The following is a 26387-nucleotide window of genomic DNA, read 5'->3' as shown; positions in this document are numbered from 1 at the left end:
TATTAGAGAATAGATTCTTAAAACTCTCTATATTTTATCACCTGCCGAGAGCAAATTCTGGCAACAAGAGATTGAGAAAACTTGACGTGTTTAAAAAGAAAACACGCCAAGCATCATGTTACATTCTTAATTTCTTTTTAACATTTAATTCTCATTTTTTCGACATGATTCGCTGTACTCGTCAAGAATTAATCTGAGAATTAATGGAAAGTTAATCTCAAAATTATCTCTTTCGATATTAATTATTATTAATAATAAGTAAATAGTATATTCTATATTAAATTACATTGAGAAATAATTAATAAATTTCTGTTCTTCAAAAATTAGAAATTAGATATAAGATTATTATTTATATTTGAAAATATAATATATATGCTAAACATAATTCTAATGTATAATTAATACCGAAAAGATTAACGAGGAAAAAACTCGCTACTTGTTTTTCACACAGAAGCTACCATTGTTGTATTTTTGTGACAAAGAGAAAAAGGAATTTTTAAAATAAAAATGTGGCCTATAAGTCCATAGTTTGTGGGGTTTTTTCTATTGATACGACATTTCATCTTTAAAACGAGCTTCATAAAACGCGGACTTGTTTTACTCTTTATATATATATATATTAATAATAGAATAATAATGATAACAATATGATAATGATCGCGTCGATGTATGTTACGCTAATAGTGACAATGATAGCATTAAATCTTCCGTTTTTATCGCATTTGCAGATGCTGTGAAATTGACTTATATCTGTTGTCCCTTGAGGGATCCGGAAATCGACATAATTTCCATGAATCTAGTCAAAGGGTTTGTAATAAAAACCTTCGTCAAATAATTCTTTTTTTTTTCTTTCTGAAAAGATAGATGTAATTAATGTATTTACATATAGTCCGTAATCTTTATAAAAAAAAAACTTTTTTCTTTTTTTTTCTTTATTGTCCTAATCTAATCTATGTACAGAATGGGGAGAGATTAATCATGATACAATCGGAAAAAAGAGGTAATACTTTATGTAAAGATAAATCATAATAGAAATGAGTCGAAAAATTAATAATAATACTTTTTCATATAACTTCGTATTTAAAAATTTACTTTTAAAATCTATGTTCAACGGAATTATACCGATTTCTAGATCCAGTTAGGGTTTTTCGATTTTTTCTCACTAATTTTTATCACGTGGCTTTTAATCGCTCAATAATTAATTCATCATTAGAAGGAAAGAGAACGCGATGTTGATGCTGTATATATGCAAAAAGACTAGATACTACGTTGTTGTTGTTATCAGAATTAAGTAATCAGAAACAAAGACTATCATTATTATATTGAATAAACAAATAGAGCGTTTCCAAAGAAACATCTCTAGCGATATCCTTTGTACTTTTTTGATTAAAGATTTGTTACAATCGTTCATTCGTTCATTAAATTGTGATGTGAAATGTATGAATGAGTGAGTGAATGCGTGTATCGGGTGTTCGATAATAATCTTAACGCTTAAACATACGTGCTACTTTTGTCTCTCTTTAATTTTTTCCTCAACGCTTTTTATAAAAGTTCGCATAGTGTTACCTATAATATTTAACACAATTGTGAACCACACTTATGCGGCGAATTTAATATACCATCATCATCATTATTATCATTATTAAATAATAATATATTATATTCTCCGCATAAAAATAAAACTACATTTTTTTCTACACAGAGCACAAAGCACATATTTTGAAGTCCATTACTTATTTTTTTCTTATCAACATACCATTGGAGATAAACGCTCTGGATAATCGCGCGATCTTGATCATTAAAAAAGAGGACAAATCGCTGTTCGTGTGTGTTTAGCTGCTTGAATTATTTAACGCAATTCCAAATTATAATAACAAAATAAAAACGCTTATACACAGAATTTGTTAATTTTTCTAAATTACTATCTTCGAAGATCTTATCTCGAGTGTATCGGAATTCGCGTGATTGTACAGGGTGTTCCGTATCGATCCTCAGTAATATATTTTTTGACTAAAAACAGTTATACTGAAAAAATACTTATATTTAATTCAATATTTAGTTAATTTAAAATTTATGCTTAAATATTTTTATTGCAAAAAAATCTGCTCTAAAAATAAGAAGATTGAGATTTTATCAGCTAGCTGCATTTATTTAAACTAATTCACGAAAATCTCATTATCTAATTCAAAATTCAAGACATGTATTAATATAATTTTGAAATGATTATTATATAATATTCAAAAGTTAATTACTCAAAAATTTCTCGTGCCTAAATAATCTTTTTTTTAGTGAGAAAAAAGAAATTAAAAAGTCAACACCCTGTATTATTTTATTTGTTATTATACAATGGAACTCCTCTATTCTGTCTCCCGTTATTCTGAATTATCTGTACTTCAGTAAACTGGAATTCGTGCGCTGTTCTTCTACTACATTTGTCACATGATTACGTGACTATATGTAAAGTGAGAAAACAAATAAAAAAGAAAGAATGCAACACATTCACTTTGCATGTGTGCCATCAGAATAAAATGAGAATTAAGAAGCAGTTCCAGACTAACGGGAATGCTTAATCTAGCTGATATTTTAAAATAGAGGAATTCGATTATAATGAAACTCGCGTCAAAAAATCGTTCGAAAATTTATTCATCCGAATGTTTTCGCAAAATTCCGCAATTTCGTGAGAAAGTTTTAAATTTTTTCTCTCGTTCGAGATTATATTTTTACAAACTATCTATGAAAAAATGTTATTTTCAATAGCCTAACAATTAAATTTCTATTATGCAAAACGGCTCGATAATGTATAACAAACGATAATGTTTTCCACTTTCGCTCATTGTCACTGGCAATGGATTATACAACACTTATACGTATAATATATTGTTTAAAGACTTTTATGCTAATATATAACATATTCAACATTCTTTTCTTTCACCTCAAGAAATTAAAATTGTAATTTCTTTTAACATCCCATTCTGGTAAAATAATTATTGCATTAATTTTCTTGAGTAGTGTTATTTAAGCATATATATATATATATATATATATATATATATATATATATATATATATATATATATAAAAAGAATTTTAGATAAAAAGAATTTCCTCAACAAAAAAAGTTTTTCCACATTTGCATTATTTTATTACTTTATAAATGAAAATGTATGGCAAGTTTATGATAATTTAATTATAAATGGATTTTTGAATAATGTATGGCAATAGTTCAATAATTAATTAATTATTTTAATTCCATATTAATTCAAATTTATTACAATTATATCAATAATTAATAATTTCTTGAATAATTAAATATTGATCTTAAGCATATTCAAGATAGTTCATAAATCTGGATTCAAATTTCACATAATTTTACTCGTACGGCAACTAATAGCGATATAATAGAGTTTTCAACTTTTTTAAATAGTACATTGCCAGTGAATATGTATGGACGTAGTAGTTTTTCTGTATCGAGTTATCCATAAAGTACAGAATTCACGTGTATTATAGTTTACATTTTATATAATTCTAGCTATTTCATAATTTTCAGCCGAGAGTAAACTTGTGAGAACGGAGATGCTTCTCATGTCAGTCGCAATACTTCTCTCTTAGGATTACCATACTATTCATCTTCGGTATCACCATCACTGCTATAATCTTGCAGAGTGGGTGGCCTTGAGAAGGGTGCTTCGTTGGTTTGACTGTAATATTAGAAAAGAAAAAGATATTAAGACACGCTTAGATATAATATCTATCTTTCTCTTTTAAATTTTCACTACTTAATCTCCAAGAATCAAAAGTTGTTAATCGTTTTATATATTCTAGTATTAATCTGATTTTTTTAGAAAATAAAAAGAACCAAAAAAGATATTTTTTTAATTATATGATTAAATTATAGTTATAATTTTATATATATATATATAGGGTGTATCTGAAATGATGCACTAAACTTTAGAAGCGTATTCTAGAGGTCAAAATAAGACTTTTTTTTCTTATGAACATGGATCCGCAAATGAACCTCTCCGAGCTTAGCAAATTAATGTTTCCATAATATACGTTTTTATTTTTTCATTTTAGTAGCTTATTTTACTTCATAATTGACTAGGCTATATCAAATTTCTGCCATTTTTTTTCTGAAATACAGCCAATTTTTAATTTTTTCTCCAAACTTTAGGGGCCTCTAGCTCAGAGGAGGGTTCATTTGCAGACCCATGTTCATAGGAAAAAAATTCTTATTTTGACCTCTAGAATATCCCCCTAAAATTTAGTGCATCATTTCAGATACACCCTGCATATATACACACACACACACACATATTTAAATTATAAATATTAAGAATATTCTTTAATTTTAATTTTAGATTTTTCACTTCTTTCCTAATTTATTTTATCTTTTTTTAAATTATTGTACTTTTAAATTTTTCTATATTATAATTATGATTTTCAAGGAATTAACAGGACTAGATATCACTCACGCTAATCTACGATAATGATTCAACCATTCCTCCAACATCTGCGCAACAAGTAATGGTCTTTTATGAAGCTTTTGGTGCGCGACGAGAATTCCACCTTCGGTCCTGCACACGTCCAACCACTCCTTGTAGATGGATTCCTCGCGGCCAATCTCTTCCGCCGTGAGAAAGTGTATCGGTAAGAGTTTATGCTCGCGATCCATTAGCGGCATGAAGGTAGTTTGTATTTGGATCTGCAGTTGTTCGAGTGAACTGTTATTACTACTTACTACCCCATGGGACGCTAGGGGTGGTATTCTGGACGAGGTGTATGGTTCAATTGATACTAATGCCGTGAAGTGGCCGCGAGTGTAACCTAAAGCGATCGGCGAACGGATGCAGAATGAAGGTTCCCAGAGCAACGGAAGATAGACGCCCTCGAATCTCGCATAGCCTGCGAAAATGACAGTAATCATCGATCTTATATCTTAAAATCCATACATTTCGATAGCTTTAATCGATTAAAAATTTTGGATTATAATCTTCAAAATCTTTGTGTGTATATATAAAGTTTGTAAAATTTTTAGTCTTTAAAAAAGGAAAAACGTATATTTTATAAAACTTTCTATTTAGACTAGGTTAGATTTTTACATGAACTTGAGAAAATAATTATTAATTTAAGTTTAATTATAATTATAAATATTTTTAATAAAAAACTGAAAAACTCCATTGAAGATTTAAAATTTAAAGAAATTATATACATATAAATTCTCTGAATAAAAAATTAAAAATTTAATGCTTTAAATTTTTAGGATTTTAATTTAATAAAATTATTTTAATTTGTTAAGAATATACTTGGAAATTAATTATTAATTATTAGTGAACGAAAGCAAAGTATTTTTTTTAAATTTACCTATATCTTCTCCACGAAAGCTCTTAACATATTTAACTCCATAGACAATAATGGGTCGTCTTAAAATATGAGCAAGAGCAAATACATGCAGTTGTTCTAACGCACTTCCAGGTTGAGCGGCCGTTGCCAACAAATTTTCCCAGTCTTCTTGCCATTGTGTCTCTTCTAAAGTAAAATCTAACATTCTAGCTGCCTGCGAGGCTTCGTATTCTCTCCAACGAGGATAAAAACTGAAATAATATTATATATTTGAATATACTCGTATATTTGAAAGAGCCATTTTATCGGTTTGCACATTATTCAAGCATTATTATTATTACATAGTACTTATGTAGTACCTTAGATTCCACTATATATAGATATATATTTGTATTAAGTTATTAATTAAACTAATTATATTACATTACATTATATTAATTATAAAATGCTTACAATTGTCCAGCTTGTTGCAGGGTGTCAGCGAGCGCCCTTCTCAGGGCGTTGTCCCTATCGAAAACGCCCCAGGTTGCCTGCATGGCGGAGTCTAGGAGACAGTCTCCGGCCGATCGATTCCAGAGTGCGTGTAAACGACTGCCTAATCGTTCAGTAATTTCTAAGGACCAATTTAGGGCTGGTGGTTCACCTTCACCACCCTCTAGTTGCTGTTGAGCTTCCTTATCTAACAACTCCTCCAGCATCTGTTCTTGCACGATACTCGGTAAGTCTTCAACCTTGAAAAATATCCAGCAATCTCATATGTAGAAAAATAATATTAATATTTTAATAAGTCAACGTCGAATGAATACTCAGAACATTCAGAAAAGTTTAAAAGAAAGTTATTAAAGGATGAAAAAGTAGAAATTTGAAAAATGGAAGGAAAGAAATTTAAAATATAGAAAAATTTAAAGAAATTTAAGAAAAGACTAAAAGATGAAAATTAGATACTTACAAAAGTTTAAAAAGAAATACTGTTTTTTAAGGGGATCCTAGACTACCGACTGAACGCAATTTTTTAAATTTACCAGTTTAAAAAATTTTTTGACTTTTTTTCGTTTTCAGCATAAAGTCGACTCCCATAGAGCATTGATGTATGTATTTTAATCGTGTAAAAGCATTTGTAATTCTGTATAGCCATTACAAAAACTGGTAAATTCAAAAAATTGCGTTCGGTCGGTAGTCCAGGATCCCCTTAATAAAAATTATGTTGACTTTGTTATTTTGGTATTTATTAGAAACATTAACTATATTAATGGATTAAACTTACTTTTCGACTAAAATTTATATTAATTTGTTATATATTATAATAACCTCGGCTGGCAGCGCGAAGGTGGCCATATCGGTGACAAAATAACAGGGGAAGGAACCTTTGCGTAAACGTATACTATTGGTGACATGTCGGCGAATCTGCACCGCAAGATCTGGTGCGACGTAGCTCGGTACCCTTTTCACGCCCGAACCTGAACCCTCGATTTGCGACAACAATGTTGCTAAAATATCTTCTCTTTGAAACCTTAAAATTGTACCAATTAAATTATAAAAATATTTAATCAAAGGTTTCTATATATTTGCAGAGTATCGATGACCTACTCAAAGCATCATCTTCATCAAAAATATCTCAAATGACTTGCATAATAAAAGTTTCATTTATAATATTAATATTTTTAATTATATTGCACTATAGTAAAATTACACTTTACATTACACTATAATAAAATAATTTATTATAAAAATACATTTTAAGAGAAAAAAAAGTAAGATATAAGCTTATGAACAGAAATCATTTAGTTTTCTTTCTTTCTTGGCTTAATAAAATTGTCTCTAGTATGTTTATATATTTTTCTTCTAATTTTTGTTATTTAATTCTTCATTGACGTATTCAAATTTTTTTTCATTTCCAAACTGCAGAGCGTATCTCTATATTTTTGAAATTTTATTCAATCTATTAATATCCTGAGTTTTATTTCATCAATATTAATATTATATATTAATTTATTAAAATATTTGATTTTTCTATTTACCTAATAGCCAAATGCACTAAGGTGTGCCCGACGTCAAACGCGCTGCTTCTATTGAGGAGCAAGACCTCAGAATGCGTCAATTGGCGAGCAGGATCGCCACCGCTTGCCAGGTAAGCTTCGACGGGAGTATTGTCACCCTCGACAATACCGAGACAAGCATTGAGCCAACACCAATCGGTGTGACGTCTCAGTTGCTTCAATCGACGCTCGTAATCACAGTTATTCGGGGATTGAGGGGTTGACAGACTGTCATTTCGACTGTCCGCATACCTATGTGAACCTCTGAAAAGTTTTACATTATTATAAATATGTTATAATATATATTTTTAGAAATAAATTATTCATATTTTCACAGAATATATCATATATGTGAATATTTAGTGAATTATGCGAACCTAAATAGATTCATACAGAAATGTAATATATAATTATAATGTAATATATGTATAATTAATTCTCGAAATGGAAAATCAAAAATGTCAACATTATTTTCACTAATCCTTAAGTATTTTCTCTTGATATTATGTCTTTTTTTCTGTGAATATTATATATTTAATATCCATTACATGTTGTATTGTATGTATTTATATTTATACAATACATACAAGAAACATATAACATTGTGGATACTATAATAATAATAGGAAAAATTTATATCATATTCCCCAAACTATATAATATTCACAAAGAACACAAAATGTAAAACATAATTTATTTACCTCCTTCCTATCGCTAAATTATCCTCCCTCTGCGTTTGATGAATATAGGATGCGTGCAGCGGAGGTGACGGCAGGCTTCGTTGACTATGTTCCCTTTCGGGACTCGGTAAGATCACTCCCACATTTCCTTGTGTACCCTTATCCCTTCTATCCTTCTCCTTTGGATGACCACACATGATGCATTTAGTCGCTTTGGGCCAGTTCTCATAAGTACACACATGGCAGGACCACTTTTCTGGATGCATATTATACAACTTTTCTGGATGGAGATTGATTGGCGAAGGATTCAACTGGGAATTTGATCCCGAGTTTGGTGGCCCGTCGGCCAATCGTAGTGGCGCTAAATGTTCATGCAGATTCGAGGCTAACGAATTGACGGATTGATTGACTGGCTTATGATTGCTGCACTGAACGCAACGTGTTGTATTCTGATAGTTGAGATAAGTGCACATGCTACAGGCCCATTTTCCCGCAGAAGGTAAATTCTGACTATAATTTTGTGAGACATAATTGTCCGTAGGGCTTATCTGGGACACAGGACCAGAAGCGACATTGGAGGAACCTCTTTGAGGGCTAGGATCCCGAAGACGGTAAATGTCTTCACCTAGAAGAGGTTTAGCGCCCCTGCACATAGTGCATTTTAAAGAAGAGGGCCAGTTTTCGTAAGTGCAGTACTCGCAGATCCATTTCTGCTCTGTTTCTTCGAGTCTACTGGTCATCTTCACTGGATGAAGGTTAATCAATCAAGTTTTTGGTCTCTCTGCTGCGAAGGATACAGTACTTCTTGATGCAGAAGAAAATATTAAGATGAAAGATGTGCACTGAATAATAAATATCCTAAATATTCTGATTAAATTTCCTACACTTTGCCATACATGATCTATTGGGAAATTTGTATCTAAGTATTTGGTTTCTATATACGGTCCAATTTATGCTACGTGATCAGCATTATGTTTGATTGTGGTGAGATAAAGCTGCTAGAAATGTGCCAATGTAGACATCGCTGGAAGAACCTAAAAATAAAAATAACAAAATTTACACACACATACATATATAAAGTCTATTATAAAAATTTTACATATTTATACAAAAAATCATGAACAAGATGAAAAAATGAAGATTCTAAATTAGATATATATCTTGCATATAATATGCAGTATCTTTAGAATTTTTTTTCAATTATCCAAAATTTTTTCTCGATTATTCAGAATGTCTTTCAAATTACTTGAAAAGATCTTTTTACTTATTTATTTTGTTCAAAGAAAAATTGTTATACTTTATATATATATATATATATATATATATATATATAAGCAAAATACAAAAGTAACAATTTTGTTAATTTCAGCTTTTGTTAGGAACTTTTTGTGTATAAAATTAAGGAGATTTTTTAATGTGGAAGAGGAAAGAAATAAAGTGTAGGAAATGAAAAAAATATATAATTAACAAAACATAACATGTGTGCGAATCAATATTTATAATATCCATTGTGCAAGATAACGCAACATTATACTTGATTTAGTTGTACTTTCTACTCTTTTTTTTTTTTTTTTTTTTTTTGCTTTACATCTTTAAAGTAGATGATGTTGATTCACTTTTCATATTTTCAGGTTTCATATTTCAGAATTTATATTATTTCATACGAATATTAATATATAAAATAGCTTTATTTTTTAGACACACTTTATTGCAGTATATAAATACTTTGGGTTTGTATAATTATAATGCTTTTTTAAATTTTTCTTTTTGCACACATGGTCTTTTTATGTCGCGTACGAATATAATGTTTGTACGACCATGTACATACTTGTTTCTTAATTTCTTCATTTGCTTCAAAGACAAACCTGTAGATCAGTATTTCGAATATTCAAATTCGAAATGCCTTAGATCTAGTCTTTTTCAGTTATATTCGGTTAAGTCGGAGAACACGCGACACCGCGTGACTCCCTAGACCCTTTATCTCTGCTCATCGAAGCTTCTCGTCAGTAAACCTAACCTATCGGAGAACGAGAAACTTCCATCTATAGTCGCGAACAGTACAAAGAAAAATGACGAATTTTAAAATTAAAATTGTATTATTTTCATATAGTCAAGAAGCACGTTACCTCGTCGTATCGGTAACCTTGATATTATCCTGAACCACCTTGGAGCTCTCGCGCGCCGAGAACTATCGTCACACTGGACTATCCTCCATTGAGAGATCTTTTAAATTGACACTATCCAATCGACTCGTGTATCATTCGTGTACCAACGAATGATGCTTTTGGACGCACCACTTCGTATTCGGGATGTAGGTAGGTTAGAGAACCTATACGCGCACACGTACGTGCACGCACACGTCGATTTCACGCGAGAGACGAGAAAAATGAAATCGGGAATCGCGCGCAGAGCGTGATTCGCTCTCTCTCTCTTTCCCTTCTTTCAAAATTATTTTAAGAACGACAACGATCACCAAATATCGAACGCGATAGTGAGAATGCAAAGGAGACGACCTCTCGTTTCGACGAAGACACGACAGAAGACATGAGAGGCGCGGAGTCGCTGTCACTGTGCGCGTCACGACATCGTCTACGAGTGTTCGCGCGCGCGCTCACGATGTGCTGTTTCCGAATCAGCGTCTCTCCCGATGCTGAGGCAAATTGCTTCGCGAACTGCTGCGTCGACGACGACGACGACGACGACGACGACGACGGCGACGACGGCGGCGACGACGACGACGACGGCGACGACGACAACGATCTCGCTCGCTAGTCACGGAATTAAGTTTTGACAGTCATCCGCAAACAGACGGACGCCAGTATTGCCAACCGCTCGGTCGCTCTCTCGCGTACCGTTACCTCATACAGGCGCATGCGCAGCCGATTTTAATCTCGCATTCTGTCAAAAGTGATCATCAAAGAGTACAAGTGCGCGAAGCAACTGGTTTAACCTTGTTCGTCGCGGAATCAAATCGTTGGTAAATCGCGATATTTTCTCGTTGTAAAAATAATCTTGATGTAATTTCGATGATTAGCGCGATCCAACCTTAATCTTAAACTCCGTCGAGAATGATTCGCGCGTGGGATAATTTAACATTTAACCCAACTCTGCTTAACCTCAATCTCTTTGCTGATTCTTCTCTCGTTTTTCCGCGCGCGCTTTCCCTTCCTTCTTTTCGCAAAAATTAAAATCGCGATAATGTACAACTTTAAACGCAAATAATTTGAATGATTAGCACCGATTGACTTAATCTAACTTCAAACTCCTCGCGTTCTTGCGATTCTTGTCTCGTTGCGAGAAATACAAATAAACTCGTCGATAAATCGCACTAGAACAACAAGTAGCATTTAACAATTTGATTATTTACGCAAACAGAGATGCCACTGTTGCCAACTGGTTTGCCGATCCCGTTACATCACGCGAGACTGACTTCGTCCCGAAATTCGTGTGTATTCGCCTCATTTTGCTGTCATTTCGTTTCGTCGCAAAAATGAAGTCACTGATAACAATTTGAAACTGACTTTTCATCTTTTCTAACATCCTCGACGATTCGCATCGAGATGTCCATTTTCGAAAATCGCAGAACGAAAGACAGTTCATCAGCGTTTTTGAATTCAATTCCAAACTCGTAAACACTTGTATAAATAACAGTTCGCAAATTAAATTCGCATTTTTAGATTTTAATTTCCACCTTCATTAACGGCTCTCCGCGAGATAAATTCCAATTGAAATTGAAAAACCCATGGAAAAGACCAAGATGTACTCGATGATTCCCTAGCGCGGAGCTATTTTATTATTTATAAATATGTCTCGGGCCCGCTGCCAAAATTAGGTTTAGTGAGACCACTAAACCTAAACATTTATCCTTGACATTTCGTCAACAAGATTGCGATAGTGTACTGACTTCTTGGCGAGATGCTACAAAACGTTTTCCCGCATGAATATACATAGATATAGATTATTTTTCTAGGTCTAGTCCATGTTAAACTTTCTGCATTTGAACGAGTCTGTTCCTTTTAGCTCTATACTTTTTGATATGGCATTAATTGAAAAAGAATACGGTTTCTTTCTCTCTCTTTCCAACGCCCAAATATATATATATATATATATATTCGTTTCGTTGCAGAAATTTATAGGAATTGTAAGCAAAAAACACGAACAAACGTCATACTTCACATGTCGTCTGCTTGCGGTTGACTTGTGACGTCACCCAGCAATCAGCTGAGACGCGTCAATTGTGATGTACGCGTCAACCACGTGACTACCAGCAATGACTGGCGTTGAATATTTGTTGTCGTCGCCGTCAAATAATGTAAAGACAAAAATGGATGGATTGGTGATGCAAGTATTTTACGGAAGCGAGACCGGAACTGCACAGGATGTCGCTGAACAAATTTGGAAGAGCGCCCAAAGGTTTTGTTATTGTTTTCCTTCCTGGCACATGAGCCTTAAATTCTTCTCTAGGAAAATTTTTGGCACATAAAGTCTCTACTCTTGTATCTTTAAACGATCTTTAAATGATCTTTAAATAGATATTTGAATTCATACTTTCGTCACATCATTAATATCTTATTCTTTTTACATATTTCTACTTTTCTTCAGAGAAAGAGAGAGAGGATTGTATATAAGATATTATATTTGATGAAAGACAAATTATCTATTATATATTTTGTGAATTTTGAGATATAAAAAATATCACATAAGTATTTATTTAAAATAAATATAATACATAAATAATTATCTAAAATCTTAAAAATAACTAACAACAAAAAATATATTATATTTTACGATTTAAAAAGTACATATAATATTCTATATCTTAAAATTTCTTAATATAGAATAACATCCTCAATTTTAAAACTTTGAATACAGATTTAACATTTGTTTAAAATTTTAAAGAAAACAACTGCAAAGTACTGTATCATCTTTGGACGAATACGACATGCGACATCTCTCTTCCGAACAACTAATTGTCTTTGTTGTCGCAACTACTGGACAAGGAGACTCTCCAACTAACATGAAAACATTCTGGAGATGTTTACTAGGCAAGAGTCTTCGGGCAGATCTGCTGCAAAATCTAAAATATGGCGTACTTGGTTTGGGTGATAGTTCCTATTCAAAATTCAACTTTGCTGCAAAAAAATTAAACAAACGTCTTGCGCAGTTAGGTGGCAAAGAATTATTACCCATTGGGCTTGCTGATGATCAGCATAATTTGGGCATTGATGCTGTAGTGGATCCCTGGATTAAAAGATTATGGGAAGAAATTGCAAACGTTTTTACAATTTCTATAGAAGACAAGATACCGGAAAATTTAATAATTGAAAGATATCGCGTCTCAATATTAAAAAAGAGTGATTTCGATATTTTTAAAAAGTCATTATCTATTAATGACAATTGTATATTTTATCCATATGAATCAGACATTAGCATTTATGAACGAAAAACAGATATAAATGTTAAAATAGGAACAATATGTGAAAATGTAAGAACCACTTCAGAAGATCATTTTCAAGATGTTAGATTAATAACGATCAAATTAACATATGATATTAAATATAATCCTGGAGATGTTATCTACCTTAGACCAAAAAATTCTATGGAACAAGTGAAACGTTTCTTTAATATACTTTGCGAACACAATATAGAATTGTTTCCAGATACAATGATTATAGTAACGGAGAAGGAAATAAAAGTTCCATTTGCTTTGACAGGCGAATGTTTATTTTTAAAAGAAATTGTTGAACAATATTGGGATTTGAATTTCAAACCACGAAGATCTACAATGCATACTTTGTCTGTTATCAGCGAAAATGAGTTAGAAAAAGAAAAATTACGTGAATTTGCTAGTCCGGGTGGCCAAGAAGAGTTTTATGATTACATAAACAGACCAAGAAGAAATATTTTAGAAGTTCTCACGGACTTTCCTTATACGACTAGTAAACTAAATATTGAATTGTTATTTGAAATTATGTCACCTATAAAACCACGTCCTTATAGCATTGCCTCCAGTTCAAAAGCTACTCCAGATTCAATTCAAATTTTGATAGCGGTAGTTAAATACAAAACTAGATTGTTGCAGCCAAGATTTGGTTTATGTTCAAATTGGCTGGCAAGTTTAAAAAAGAATGACAAAGTGGTATTTTGGTTTCAAAAGGGAACTTTTCGATTTGAAGATAATAAACCAATGATTTTGATTGGTCCTGGAACTGGAGTTGCTCCACTTCGATCCTTTCTTTTGGAAAAAGAAAAGCAGGAAAGGGATTTGAAGGAATGCGTTCTGTTTTTCGGATGCAGGAATAAGAATAAGGATTATCACTGCAAGGAAGATTTTGAACGCTTATCAAGAGAGAGAAATTTGAAAGTGTTCTGTGCATTTTCTAGGGATCAAGATCATAAAGTGTAAGTCATCCATTGCTTAGAGAACATAAGAATATGAAATTTATAAAATTATAATTGTTATTTACTTCTAAAATCTTAGTATTTACTTTTCTTCATTGTTTATTATACTCTTAATGAAAGATATATTATATCTTTTTAGATATGTGCAACACATTATTCGTAAACAAAGAGAGTTATGCTGGCAGTTTTTACAAAATGATGGCAGCATTTATTTGGCAGGAAATTCTAAAAATATGCCAAATGATGTGCGCGAAGAATTTGTTGATTTGACAAAGGAAATCGGTAAAATGACGAAAGAGCAAGCGGAAGCGTTCATCAAGGATCTAGAAAAGAACAATCGATATCAAATCGAGACTTGGGGTTGATAAAAAACATTAAAAAATCACAAAGATTGTGCCTCTGAGAAAAATATTTGATATATATCAGATCTTTTTATACAAAAAGTATATATATATCTTTTTTCATATTTATATGCATAATATAAATGTATATTACTTGTGGATTATTTCATTCAGATACACTTGGTTGATATATATATATATATATATGTGTGTGTGTGTGTGTGTGTGTGTGTGTGTGTGTGTGTTTTAAGCATCAAATAAATCTTACATATTTATTGTAAAATATATTACATAATCTATACATACATATATATAACATCTATGCACACTTCTTATATTCCAAAAACTAAGATTAATGAGTATCGGTCCTCTTTGTCTTTATATATATATATATATATCTTACTATTTTTATACCCCTTTTTCAAACTTCGTAAACATTCGGCGATCTCCGGCGCTCTTCGCGACAAAAGGCACCAAGCAGTACCGAGACGTATATCTTGATGAACTTTTAACCCTGCGACCTAACCTAACAAAATAGTGAGAATACGGAAACATGGTACGGACGCTCGCGTGTCCCGCAGTGTTCCTCGTATCTCGAGCAATCTCCACTTCGTTTAATCGTTGACTGCACTTTTTTTATCTTTTTCTTCGGCGCGCGTGACGCGACGATATCCAAGCAAACAAGACACTCGAAACATACGACCGATGGACATTGGCACGTGATTTTCTTTTTTCGTCGCCCACCACGCTCTCCGGACAATCCATTATTGTCGATAGCTGACAATAATTTTAGCAAATCGCTTACCAATAGTCGAGCTCGAGACGAGTAACGCGGAAAGATCTGGTATAAGGTTTGTCTTTTTTTTTTTCCACAGCTACACTTTTTTTCTCGCTTATAACCTGTCCACCCTATCCAATCCTATTCTCGAGGAGACTCGTTCAAAATTTATTCCATTGTAATATCTAAATTACGTTTCTGTAAAAAAAAAGAATATTTTTATATCTTGAGAGAGAGAGAAAAAGTATTTGTATTTATTTAATACTCTTAGATATTACTTTTAATCTGTGTAAAGACTACTGATACATGCCGGATATATACAATTTTATAATTATTAGATAAAATTATTTAGATTAAATAATTTTTTGTCTAGATAAGAAAATATTTTATTTTATAGTTGATTTATAGTTAAAGAAAAACCGTGTTTTTTTATGTTTTAATATTGTCACATTAATACTTTGTCAACTAAATCTACAATTAAGAATACCGGAATGTATCAGATCATCCTTGATTATTACACACTTATAATATCTAAGCTGCATTTATAATTTAAAAATAGTATTTTATTTTGTAATTCAAATTTTATTTATAATTTAAGAATATTTTGTGTCTATTGACATTTGTACATCCATATTTTTATATATCCTGCAATATGCTAATTATATTGTTATTACTTATGATAATTACATATGATAATTCTATAATATTTGAATATTTTAAATGTGTATGTATTATTTATTTTAATAATCCGTATGATAATATTAAATTTCGTGAAACTTTCATGTAAAGTATTTATGCATTCTATAAAACTATCGCAGTATTGAAATATTTTAGAATATAAATGTATAAAATAATTTATGTAATAAAATATTGCCTGAAAACATAATACAAATACTAAATTTTGGCCTTTTCTCAGAATAAATCCAAGAACAATAATAAGAACAATTCAAATTGTCAAGTACTGTTGTAAATACTTGGAAACAAACAATGTTTACGCTTCTTGATGCATTCACATAATCTCGTCTTGTCCCAACAATAAAGAGTCAACTGAAGTTCGATTGATTTTTAAAGAGAATATAAGGAAAAGTGGGAATTAATAAAGATCAATCTGCTATAAAAAAATATGTATATTGTAAATATTTTATAACATGTACATCAGTATGTCTAATAGCTTGTATTGGCATTGTCATATTGTTAGTTGCGTAAAATATTTTTTGTGATATTATTTTTTTTTTTTTAATTTATTTATACACAATTTAAGAGAGAGATAGAGAGAATATCTTTATATTTATTTTAATATCTAATTAATCTTTTTGATAATATTATATTGTATTTAGGTTTTATGAAAATTTCACATAAATTTAAATTATTTATATCCAAATACAAACTTATATTTTTGTATTAACAATATTTTCAATAATATTATCTAAATATCACGAAAAATTTATCTGAAATAATACGACATTTGAATAATAAATAAATATTCACAATTTTCAGGCGAAGATAAAATCACGGGAAAGTGCACAAAGTGAAGGTAAATCTACATTCTTTCTGGGGACCGATCATCGAAAGATGTACTAAAATCGTCGCAGTCATTGCTGAGAATATCATCGAAGTCGGTAGCATTTGAAGAATCTCTCTTGTGTAATAAAAAAGAAAATAAAACATACATAGGAAAATGGCGGGCACTTACACCAAGAAGGAATTTGGCGCGGGGCCCGAAGAACAGACTCTGTTGAAGGATTCCAACGGAACCCGTATCGTGGCTGCCAAAGGTAATAGTGCGACGCGCTCTCATGGTTACAGGGGAATGCAGTAGCTTTCTTGGAATATTGCTGTTTTGTTATCTTATTTTCTCTTGGTATATTTCTGCCCAAACCAGTCTATAGAAGAGGCTTACAGACTGCGGATGCAGCATTCTTGGCAGTGAAGTATTTGTGGGTTTAACATTGGTCTGTGGTTTGTTGGATTTTATTTGATTAAAAGCTTATACGTTATACATTTTTTGTAAGATATATATATGTAAGATAAAAAAAAAAATTAATTTGACAAGAATATTTGATAACATAAAAAAATTAGATAGACTAGTTTGTTTATATAATTAGCAATTTTTAATTTTTGTATATAATATGTAATTTTATATATATCTTATAATTTATAATAATTCTGTGACATTTCAATAGTTTTAAAAATTCATCTCTTCTTAAATGATATTTATAAATAATAAATTATAATCAGTCATAAGAGAAAACTGATAAGATATTTTAAAAATAACAGTTTTCTCTCTCTTCACATTTGAATGCTCTCTTTCTTTTTTGTGGTTGCTATCTTACTTAACATATCATAAACATAATTACTTAGAATTCTTGGAAAACAAAATATTATGATAATATTATATTATACCATAAAAGAATCAAAATTTTAGATTTGTCCAAAATTGTTAAAAATAAATTTATTATAAAAAATTATGAAATAATCTACTTGTCTGCAATTATTTTTGTACATGTACTTATTTCTCTATTTTTATATAATATTTATTTTATTTACACATTTTTTAATTATATCTTTTTATTTGTTTTTTATACATCTTATGTTTTAACTTCCAAGCTTTTTTTAAATTAAACTAGCTGGATATTTTACATTATTAACAGTGCATAAAAAAATGTAGTATTGATATTAATAACTTTATAATTTTTATGTAAAAAAATACGTGGAATCAATTTTCAAAATCGCCTTTTTTCACATTGTTCAATCAGTATATAGACATATTTAAAAGTGTCAAATATGTATAAAGATAATTTGATAACATTAAAGCATGGAGCTTACACAGACAAGAATAACATTTTCTCTCATATAAAGATTTTATTTTGCTGATGTAACATGCTGATTTAGCTGAATAAAAATATGCGAGTCTTTCACGCAGTTACCAGCAGAACGGGAAGTATTGAGACGCACGCGCGAAAAAGCGTCTCACAGACGATTAATAAAAATTATTAGTGATAATAATTTAGCTTATATCATTGAGCAGTGATATAAGCTTCCTTATATTAATTGACTATTATTCTTGTGTTTTTAATGGTTTCTTTTTTAATTTTAAATTAAAAACTAATTAAATATTGCCTTGTTTAAATAATTCAATACAAGGTGGATGGCTGTAGAAGGTATTTTGCAATTTTTTTCTTAACTGCTAATTTTATTATATAATTTGTTTTATCTCAAGATTTATAGTAACTTATACTTATATTCTATTATAATGGCTGCATATTATCTTTTAGCTATAAACAATTATCTGTGTCTAAATTAATTCTGTGTGTGTATTAGCTGTATGTCAAAATTTCTTATATGGAATATTATGAATTCGTTTTTTCTTTTTTTTCTTCCCCCTGAAATTATTGAAAAAATTGTGCATGTTTTTAGAATTATTTTTTTTTGTAATCTAAAAATTAAATTTGTGATAAATCTTAAACTTATTTATATAGGATATCATTTTTAAATTATAATAATATTTTCAATTTTTTTTCAATATACAATACAAAATAATATATTTGTAAATTGTTCTTAATTAAATAAATAAAACAAATTATTTAAAAATATTACCTTAAAGTATATAATATTATAATTAATTTCTTAATTTAGAAATTCAAGGAATAAAATTTTAATTGATTTTGAAAATAATTTTTGGTTTTTATTTAATTTAATCGATCGTACGAAGAAGATAAGAGGGCAATCAAGAGCCAGCGCGGTAATTTGTCCGCATATATTTTAGTACAATCAATGTAATTATCAATGTAATTTAATTGTAATAAAATACAAATTACCGCGCTGGCCCTTGATTGCTTTTTATCTCCTTCGTATGATATATTCATAAGAGTTTTTATTAGTTAATTTAATTTAATCGAATTCTTATTTAAGGTTCGGAACCTGTGCGCCTTTCACCAGGATGGGAAGGCACAGGTAGACCTGACGACGAACTTAATTTTAAAGGTGTTACAATGGATCAAGCAGATCTCGAATTGAATCCTCCTAGAGATAGGTATAGCTATTATTTATTTGTTGTATTATTTAATATGGATTGTCTGTATATTAAAAAATTGTATATAAGCTTTATATTAATTAAATAATGATGGTAGAGAATTTTTTATGTAATATAATTATATGAGTTAAATATTTTTATTAATTCTATATATTTATCTTTTTAAATAAAATGTTGCTAACTTGAGCAAAACTGTTTTAGATTAAATTTAGTATTTTGTATACTGGTACTTCATGGAATCGGTGCCTTGATGCCATGGAATATGTTTATAACAGCTAAAGATGTAAGTGAATCAAGTATAATAATTTAAACACAGTTGAAATTATAATACACTATAATATATATATATATAAAGCATTGGTATATTTTGTAGTATTTTGTGAATTACAAATTGTCTATGGAGTACACTGGTATAGATACAAACTATGCAACAAATTTTCTTGCATACCTGGGATTTGCAGCGCAAATTCCCAATCTATTGTTTAATTGGCTGAATGTGTTTTTACAACTTGGGTATGTATATAAAATAAAAAAATGCATTATGCAACAAGAAATTTTTATAATCTTTCTTAAGTAATGGTTTATTTTGTTATTAATATATATTAATAATGATTGAGATTATATAAATATAAATTCTTTGATTGATTTTATTTCATTGAATATATTATTAAATAAATATTAAAAGAGATACAACGAAAGAATTCCATTTATAATAGTGAAAATATAATTTGCTAAATAATAATGTGACTTGTTAAAGAGATTGGTTTTGACTTTTCAGAGGCAATTTAACAACACGCATAGTGTGGAGCATCTTTGTGCTGGTCTTAATATTTGTCTTTACTGTCGTCTTAGCGATGACTGACAGTTCTGGCTGGCCTGGAGTATTCTTCTGGATTACTATGGTATCCGTTGTTATATTAAATAGTAAGTAAACATATATTTCTATGTATAATATTTGAAGATAAATTTTAAGAAAAATTTTCTTTTACTTCATATAAAATCCTTTAATATCATTAATTTATCAATATCATATATCAAATTAAATTATTATATTAAATTAAGTTATATTTATAATTATTAATTATATTAACATTATTATTAATTGTTAATTAGTACTCTGCTCATGCATAATGCATTGGACATTTATGTTTTAGCTGCTAATGGTATTTACCAGAATTCAGTGTTTGGAATGGCAGCGAAACTGCCCATCAAATACATGGGCGCTGTTGTTTTAGGCTCAGTAAATATCAATATCACATCTGATAAAGAATTATTGTATAATACATAAACTTCTATAATCTATTGTTTTCAGAATATCAGTGGAACTTTTACAGCTATAATAAACTTCCTTGCACAGATAATGGCGCCGAATGCGCGTACTGCTGCTATATATTACTTCATCACAGCTTTATTCATCCTACTGGCTTGCTTTGACACATATTTCGCACTTCCAATTAATGTAAGATTTCATTATCATCTCTTGTTTCAATACTATTTGCCAATATTTATTCCAATGTGTACTTAATTCAAAAATAAATAAGTTTATAAATCTCTTGATAAATAAATAATGAGTTAAAATAAATTATTAATCTGTTATATGTATTATAAAGAAATATTAGCTAAGTATATTAATGAATCACCTAAATAATGTTAATAAATTAAATTACAGAGATTTTATCGATATCACGAGCTGCTTTATCAGAAAGAGACAAGCAAAAGACAATTAGAGAACAGTTCCAGGGGAAGCAATAGACCACCATATTGGGCAGTGTTTAAGGCGTGTTCCCCGCAATGTTTTAACACATTTTTAATCTTTTTCGTGACTCTAGCACTTTTCCCATCAGTTCAATCTGATATACAATCTTCAGACGAAAATTTCGTGATTCCGCCTGAACATTACAGCAGTATTATGTGCTTTTTAACATTTAACATCACTGCGATGCTCGGAAGTTCAATCGCATCATTAGTTCAGTGGGTATGTAGAGTTTAGAGTTTTCTATATTATAATTTGTATATATGTGTGTATATTTTTTCTGTCTTATATGATATATTTTTATTATTATTATTATAATGTATTTTACTTAACGTATCTTTTTAAATATTTTGTATAGTTTATATCTAATTATATATTTTTTAATTTTACTTTTTTAATTTTATATATTAATTTATATATATATTTTTGTAAATAAAATATTTTATATATATATATATATATTGTACAATTTAATGAGTTATTTTTTTTTATAGCCCAGCCAGAAATATCTAATGATTCCAGTAGTACTGCGATTTGCTTACATACCGTTGTTTTTATTCTGCAATTACCAACCGGCTCGCATAGAGAGATCACTACCCATATTTATCAATAATGATTGGATTTTTTGGATCATTGCTACTACTATGGGCCTCAGTAGCGGATATCTATCATCTTTATCAATGATGTACTGTCCTAGGTAAGTATAGTTAATAAAAAAATGGAGAAAAAACTAAAATATGCGAGAATTTCTGTATATACTTATATTATAATGTAATTACATTATTAAAATGAATAATACATGATATAAGAATTAAAAGAATGTAGAAATTATATATAATAATATGTACTTTGTGTATTTAGAATGGTGGATTCGCAGCACGCATCAACGGCCGGCATGTTTGGGGCAGCATCTTTAATTACGGGGATCTTTACAGGAATTCTATTTTCCATGGCAATGCCAAGTGTGGTAGCCAACGTGACGTTTTGATTGTTTTAAAGATGAAATATAGCGTCGCGATATACTTCTATTTACTCAGGAGTTAGAAAAGAATTGAAAATTGAGAAATTATCGGAACGTTTCTCTTATTAGAGTTAAAGATGAGCAATTTCTATTCCTTAAGAAAAAAAATAACATTTCAAGAGCAAAAATACTGAGGCTACCGCTCTTCAATGTGAAATAAGAGAAACATTTCGAAATGTTTACATATACGTTGAAAATACATATACATATATAATCATACAATTCTTTAAATAGCAGATTATGAAGACAAGCTTTCAATTAAATAATCTTTCAAAGTAATGCATGTTTTATATAAGCGTGTGATTTGAAGTTTTTGAATTGATTAATCATTTTTAATGTCCCGTTGATAGGAGAAATAGTTATGGAAAAATAAAATCATGTAGAGTATGCATTAATGACCAGAATGAGATCGTTTCAAAGAGATCTCTTAAAAATACTGGAATTTATCAGGTTTTATCAGGAGTTAGAAAACTTTATATATTACTACTGCCCTTATTAATAAAACCGGACCAATAAGCCTTATTAATGAAAAAAGAAAGCTGTATGGCACTTCCATTTTTTGCATTGTTCGAATAACTGCTAAATCATTAGACGTAACAAAAAGATTGTACATTTAAATCTGCATAATTCGTCGCGCGTTTAAAGCTAAACATATTTTTCATTTTGTTAAGATTACATTTAAAATATAAAGTAGAATCAAACACTCTCACATCTTTGGCACTAAACGCGTAACGAAAATATGTCTCTTAATAGAAGTAAGCATTACATTTTTAGATAGAGTTTATGCTAAAGTTGCCATGCTGAATTTTCCTGCAGAAATTTTATTTCTAAGTTAATCTTGCTATAGGCATATATAATTTTAAAAACAAAACAGTTTAAAGAACAGTTCTAGCAGTACTGTTTTGTATTAAACAATTATAATCTAATTTAATTACATTGAAAAAGTAAATTTCGAGTTTTACATACTTAAATTATTTAATTGATCTTAGTTTAAAAATTAAATTTGGGAATAATAAAATAGAGACCATATCTAGTATATTTTTACATAATTGACAAAATTTTGTAGGAGGATCTGATGTAATTGGTTTGTAATAAATTTCCATATTATTTTTAGTATTACAAATTTACACGAAGTAATTACACGAGGTTGTGTTATTTATTATTTTTTAGTACTGTCTAGTATTTCATTTCATATTTTTTATTTACATAAAAAGTTGCAATGTCTCGAATTTTATTAAAGTTATAATGAATATTTCAAAGCAAAAATTTCGCAGTTTTTTAGTTTTGATATTTTCATAAATTTTTTGTCTTATAATACTTGAAATAAAAATTTTATTACATTGAAAGTTATGCAGGAGAGTCAAGACTGTTGGCGATCCGATTAATACTAGTCCTATCAGAATTTTGACGACGAGCTTTCCACCTTATCTAAAATTAACACGAACTATAAATGTAGAAATTGAAAATATTTATACATTTGCTTGGGCTATGATTATATGTTTTTAATTGCATAATTTTTTGCCATATATACATGAGTTTATATTATTTATATTTTAATTATATATTAGTCATATAAAAAGTCATAGTATTTTGTAAATTTCAAATAATTGTGATTAAATTGTGTGATGCACAATATTCTTTCATGAAGCAATATTTGGACAATCTGTACAATTTTTTTAATGAGAGCGCACATTGCTTCAGATAAAATTTAATTTTAAACATAAACTTTTATAGCTTAAGCTTATACAAAAGCTTGTTAATGTTTTTCTAAATTTATATTAGAAAATTATATTTTTGTATCATAATTACATTAATTATTAGTAAGATATGGCGGAGCTCCTTGAATAATTTAATATAAATTTTTTAAAATTATCGTTCTTAAATAATGCACATACATTCATAAATGTTCAAATGTAACGTTTACATACATCAATGCGCACATACGATAAATTTGGATATTGTCTTATTATCTATAAATAGCTCCATTGTATCTTATATATGAAAATTGAATCTCATCTTTGTCAAAATTTTTTCATACTAATTTTATGATGTAGCATTTGCATTATACATTATATTGAAAGTTAGTACAGTGTATACTGTGAGAGACGGCTCAAACGTCTTTTCATAATTTTATATTTTTCTACAACAGTTTTACCTTGAATACATAAACGGAGTGTTTCTAAAATTTTTGGCTAAATTTTATCAAACTGTATTCAATAATTCTGTTCAATTAATCTCTCTCTTATCATTATAAATTCCTTTAAATAATTTTATCCAATTTTACCTTTCATCGATTCTATTAATTGTACTGATAAAAAACTATAATATTCCTATAAATTTCTATAAATGATTTTGATACAGTGTAATATAATTTATCCAAGTATTTTGATAACACCCTGTATATATACAATATGGAGTATATTCAGCAAGAGAGCGCGTTTGTACATGCATTTTTAATTGTTCTAAAGTATAAGCTCTATGACTCATCTATTATCTCTCTTTATCTAATACTATGCGTAATTCATCTCTTATCTTTCATCAGTTCTATTTACTTTACTAATCGATAAACATAAAAGGTAGCACTACTAATGCATTTGAAAGATTTCCTTATTTGCAATACAGTGATTCTAGGAGAAACTTTTATAAATTAAATTAAATTTAGATTTAATATAATAAATTTAACTTTTTTTAACTCTATAGCTTTGTCTCTATTAAATATAAATTTAATAAATTATTATTGTAACATAATTGTAAGTTGTCTTTAAAGAAAATTATAAAATAATAAGCTAACTACCTTCACATACATAGAATTACTGTGTTGCAAATAAAAATGCTTTTTTTTTTATTAATTACTTTATTTAAAAAACGAAGGGATTTCTTACACTTTAATCGTTATCAGATTGACGAAAATAATAATTCTAAAATAAATTCTGAATTCCTACAAGGACAATCCTCCATATAAAGCAACAGACAATAAATAATCGAGGGAATTCGATAATCCAATAAAATCGGAAGATTCATTAAATTTAAAGAAGAAAAAAAAGAAATTGATAGAATAGATAGAATATTTTTATATGGATTCTCACAGTCATATAATGTGAATAAATTTTATTCAACAAATTGTTTTGCGCGTATTATACCGTTTAGATTATAAACGATCTGTATTTTTAAAAAATTCACGCATTAATATTACACGCTACGTATATAAGATTTAAGTGCGTATTTATTTCCGCATGAAAATGGGATATATCTCTTTAAATAAATTCGTTCTAAGGAGTTTTATCATTTTTATATCGAAATGTAATACAATAATATATTAGTTATATATACAAATCTATAAGATGTCTAAAAAATCGCAGATTTCTCGATTATAGATTCATAAAATAAAATAACTATTCAACAATTTGAAAAGAAATCCATTTTATGCTATTACATATTCCCGATTCTTTCTAAAATTTTAATTTGAAAGATTAAATTAAATCTATTATATTGCTTTAATTGTTAATATTCTTAAACTTAAATTTTTAATATTATATACTTTGTAACTATTTTAAAGCATTTCGACATTCGGTAAATCGATGTTTTTTTTATTTGACTTGTTATCTGCGATTTTTGAAAAATATAGATTATGTGAAATATCCTATATATGTAAAAATTGAAGATCTTGTAAGATAAGAAATGGTTGCGTTTTATGAATAAGTAGATTTATGGAAACAGTTTGAACCGTTCAATTTATTGTAGAAAGAATGTTAAATAAATGAGTAAGGACTAATTATCCCCATTGAAAAATATTTAACTAAAAATTATTTTATTAACTCTATTATTATTATATTAAATATTAATATATATAATAGTAAATTATAATAATAATATAATATATGAAAGAATAAAAATTCATCAAATTTAACATCCATATAAAGCTCACTTTTTAAAGTACAAAAAGTAAGATTCTTATTATAATGAATTGAAAAAATTCTATAAGATTTTTAATCTTCTAATTTTT

At 29.1% G+C, this 26387-nt stretch overlaps 2 protein-coding genes across 7 annotated transcripts; one reads left to right on the top strand and one right to left on the bottom strand.

Annotated features, from left to right (window-relative positions):
• Positions 1–889: 889 nt before the first annotated feature.
• Positions 890–11375, bottom strand: Trbd (ubiquitin thioesterase trabid). 5 transcript variants are annotated; one of them, XM_070304582.1, is made up of 9 exons: positions 10183–11375; positions 9885–10098; positions 8078–9090; positions 7359–7640; positions 6649–6850; positions 5794–6071; positions 5362–5591; positions 4473–4902; positions 890–3698 (listed from the first exon to the last, which is right to left on the bottom strand). In XM_070304582.1, the coding sequence occupies exons 3-9, from the start codon at positions 8794–8796 to the stop codon at positions 3620–3622; spliced, it is 2220 nt and encodes a 739-aa protein (XP_070160683.1). In that variant the 5' UTR covers positions 8797–9090; positions 9885–10098; positions 10183–11375; the 3' UTR covers positions 890–3619. The 5 variants fall into 5 exon arrangements, with proteins under 5 accessions (XP_070160683.1, XP_070160682.1, XP_070160684.1 ...); XM_070304581.1 differs by having other exon boundaries at positions 9885–10073; XM_070304583.1 differs by having other exon boundaries at positions 9922–10073.
• On the top strand, positions 10502–26175 carry LOC138937906 (NADPH-dependent diflavin oxidoreductase 1). Of its 2 annotated transcripts, XM_070304588.1 has the most exons (13): positions 10502–11033; positions 12183–12469; positions 12956–14458; positions 14598–14680; positions 19493–19610; positions 19812–19893; positions 19984–20123; positions 20389–20534; positions 20765–20850; positions 20923–21069; positions 21280–21585; positions 21858–22060; positions 22225–26175. In XM_070304588.1, exons 2-13 carry the CDS (start codon positions 12327–12329, stop codon positions 22349–22351), a joined length of 3084 nt encoding a protein of 1027 aa, XP_070160689.1. In that variant the 5' UTR covers positions 10502–11033; positions 12183–12326; the 3' UTR covers positions 22352–26175. The 2 variants fall into 2 exon arrangements, with proteins under 2 accessions (XP_070160689.1, XP_070160688.1); XM_070304587.1 differs by lacking the exons at positions 10502–11033; positions 12183–12469; positions 12956–14458; positions 14598–14680 and adding exons at positions 14834–15650; positions 17075–17352 and having other exon boundaries at positions 19490–19610.
• The last annotated feature ends 212 nt before the right edge of the window (positions 26176–26387 follow it).

This window comes from Polyergus mexicanus, unplaced genomic scaffold (genome assembly GCF_030449975.1).
Source record: "Polyergus mexicanus isolate NDT 795.1 unplaced genomic scaffold, iyPolMexi1.0 SCAF_11, whole genome shotgun sequence".
In the NCBI taxonomy this organism is placed as follows: domain Eukaryota; kingdom Metazoa; phylum Arthropoda; class Insecta; order Hymenoptera; family Formicidae; genus Polyergus; species Polyergus mexicanus.
This window is presented reverse-complemented; position numbering and strand designations above follow the sequence as displayed.

Bases quoted from the DNA above. Each gene is read 5' to 3' on its own strand.
- Trbd (XM_070304582.1), bottom strand. From the start codon at position 8,796: ATGACCAGTAGACTCGAAGAAACAGAGCAGAAATGGATCTGCGAGTAC. The intron at 6,851-7,358 runs GTAAATAGAAAA...TACAATTTTAAG, and splicing joins TTAGTGCATTTGGCTATTAG to GTTTCAAAGAGAAGATATTT. The intron at 5,592-5,793 runs GTAAGCATTTTA...ATATTATTTCAG, and splicing joins CTGCAACAAGCTGGACAATT to TTTTTATCCTCGTTGGAGAG.
- LOC138937906 (XM_070304588.1), top strand. From the start codon at position 12,327: ATGACTGGCGTTGAATATTTGTTGTCGTCGCCGTCAAATAATGTAAAG. The intron at 12,470-12,955 runs GTTTTGTTATTG...AAAATTTTAAAG, and splicing joins ATTTGGAAGAGCGCCCAAAG to AAAACAACTGCAAAGTACTG. The intron at 19,611-19,811 runs GTATAGCTATTA...AAACTGTTTTAG, and splicing joins TTGAATCCTCCTAGAGATAG to ATTAAATTTAGTATTTTGTA.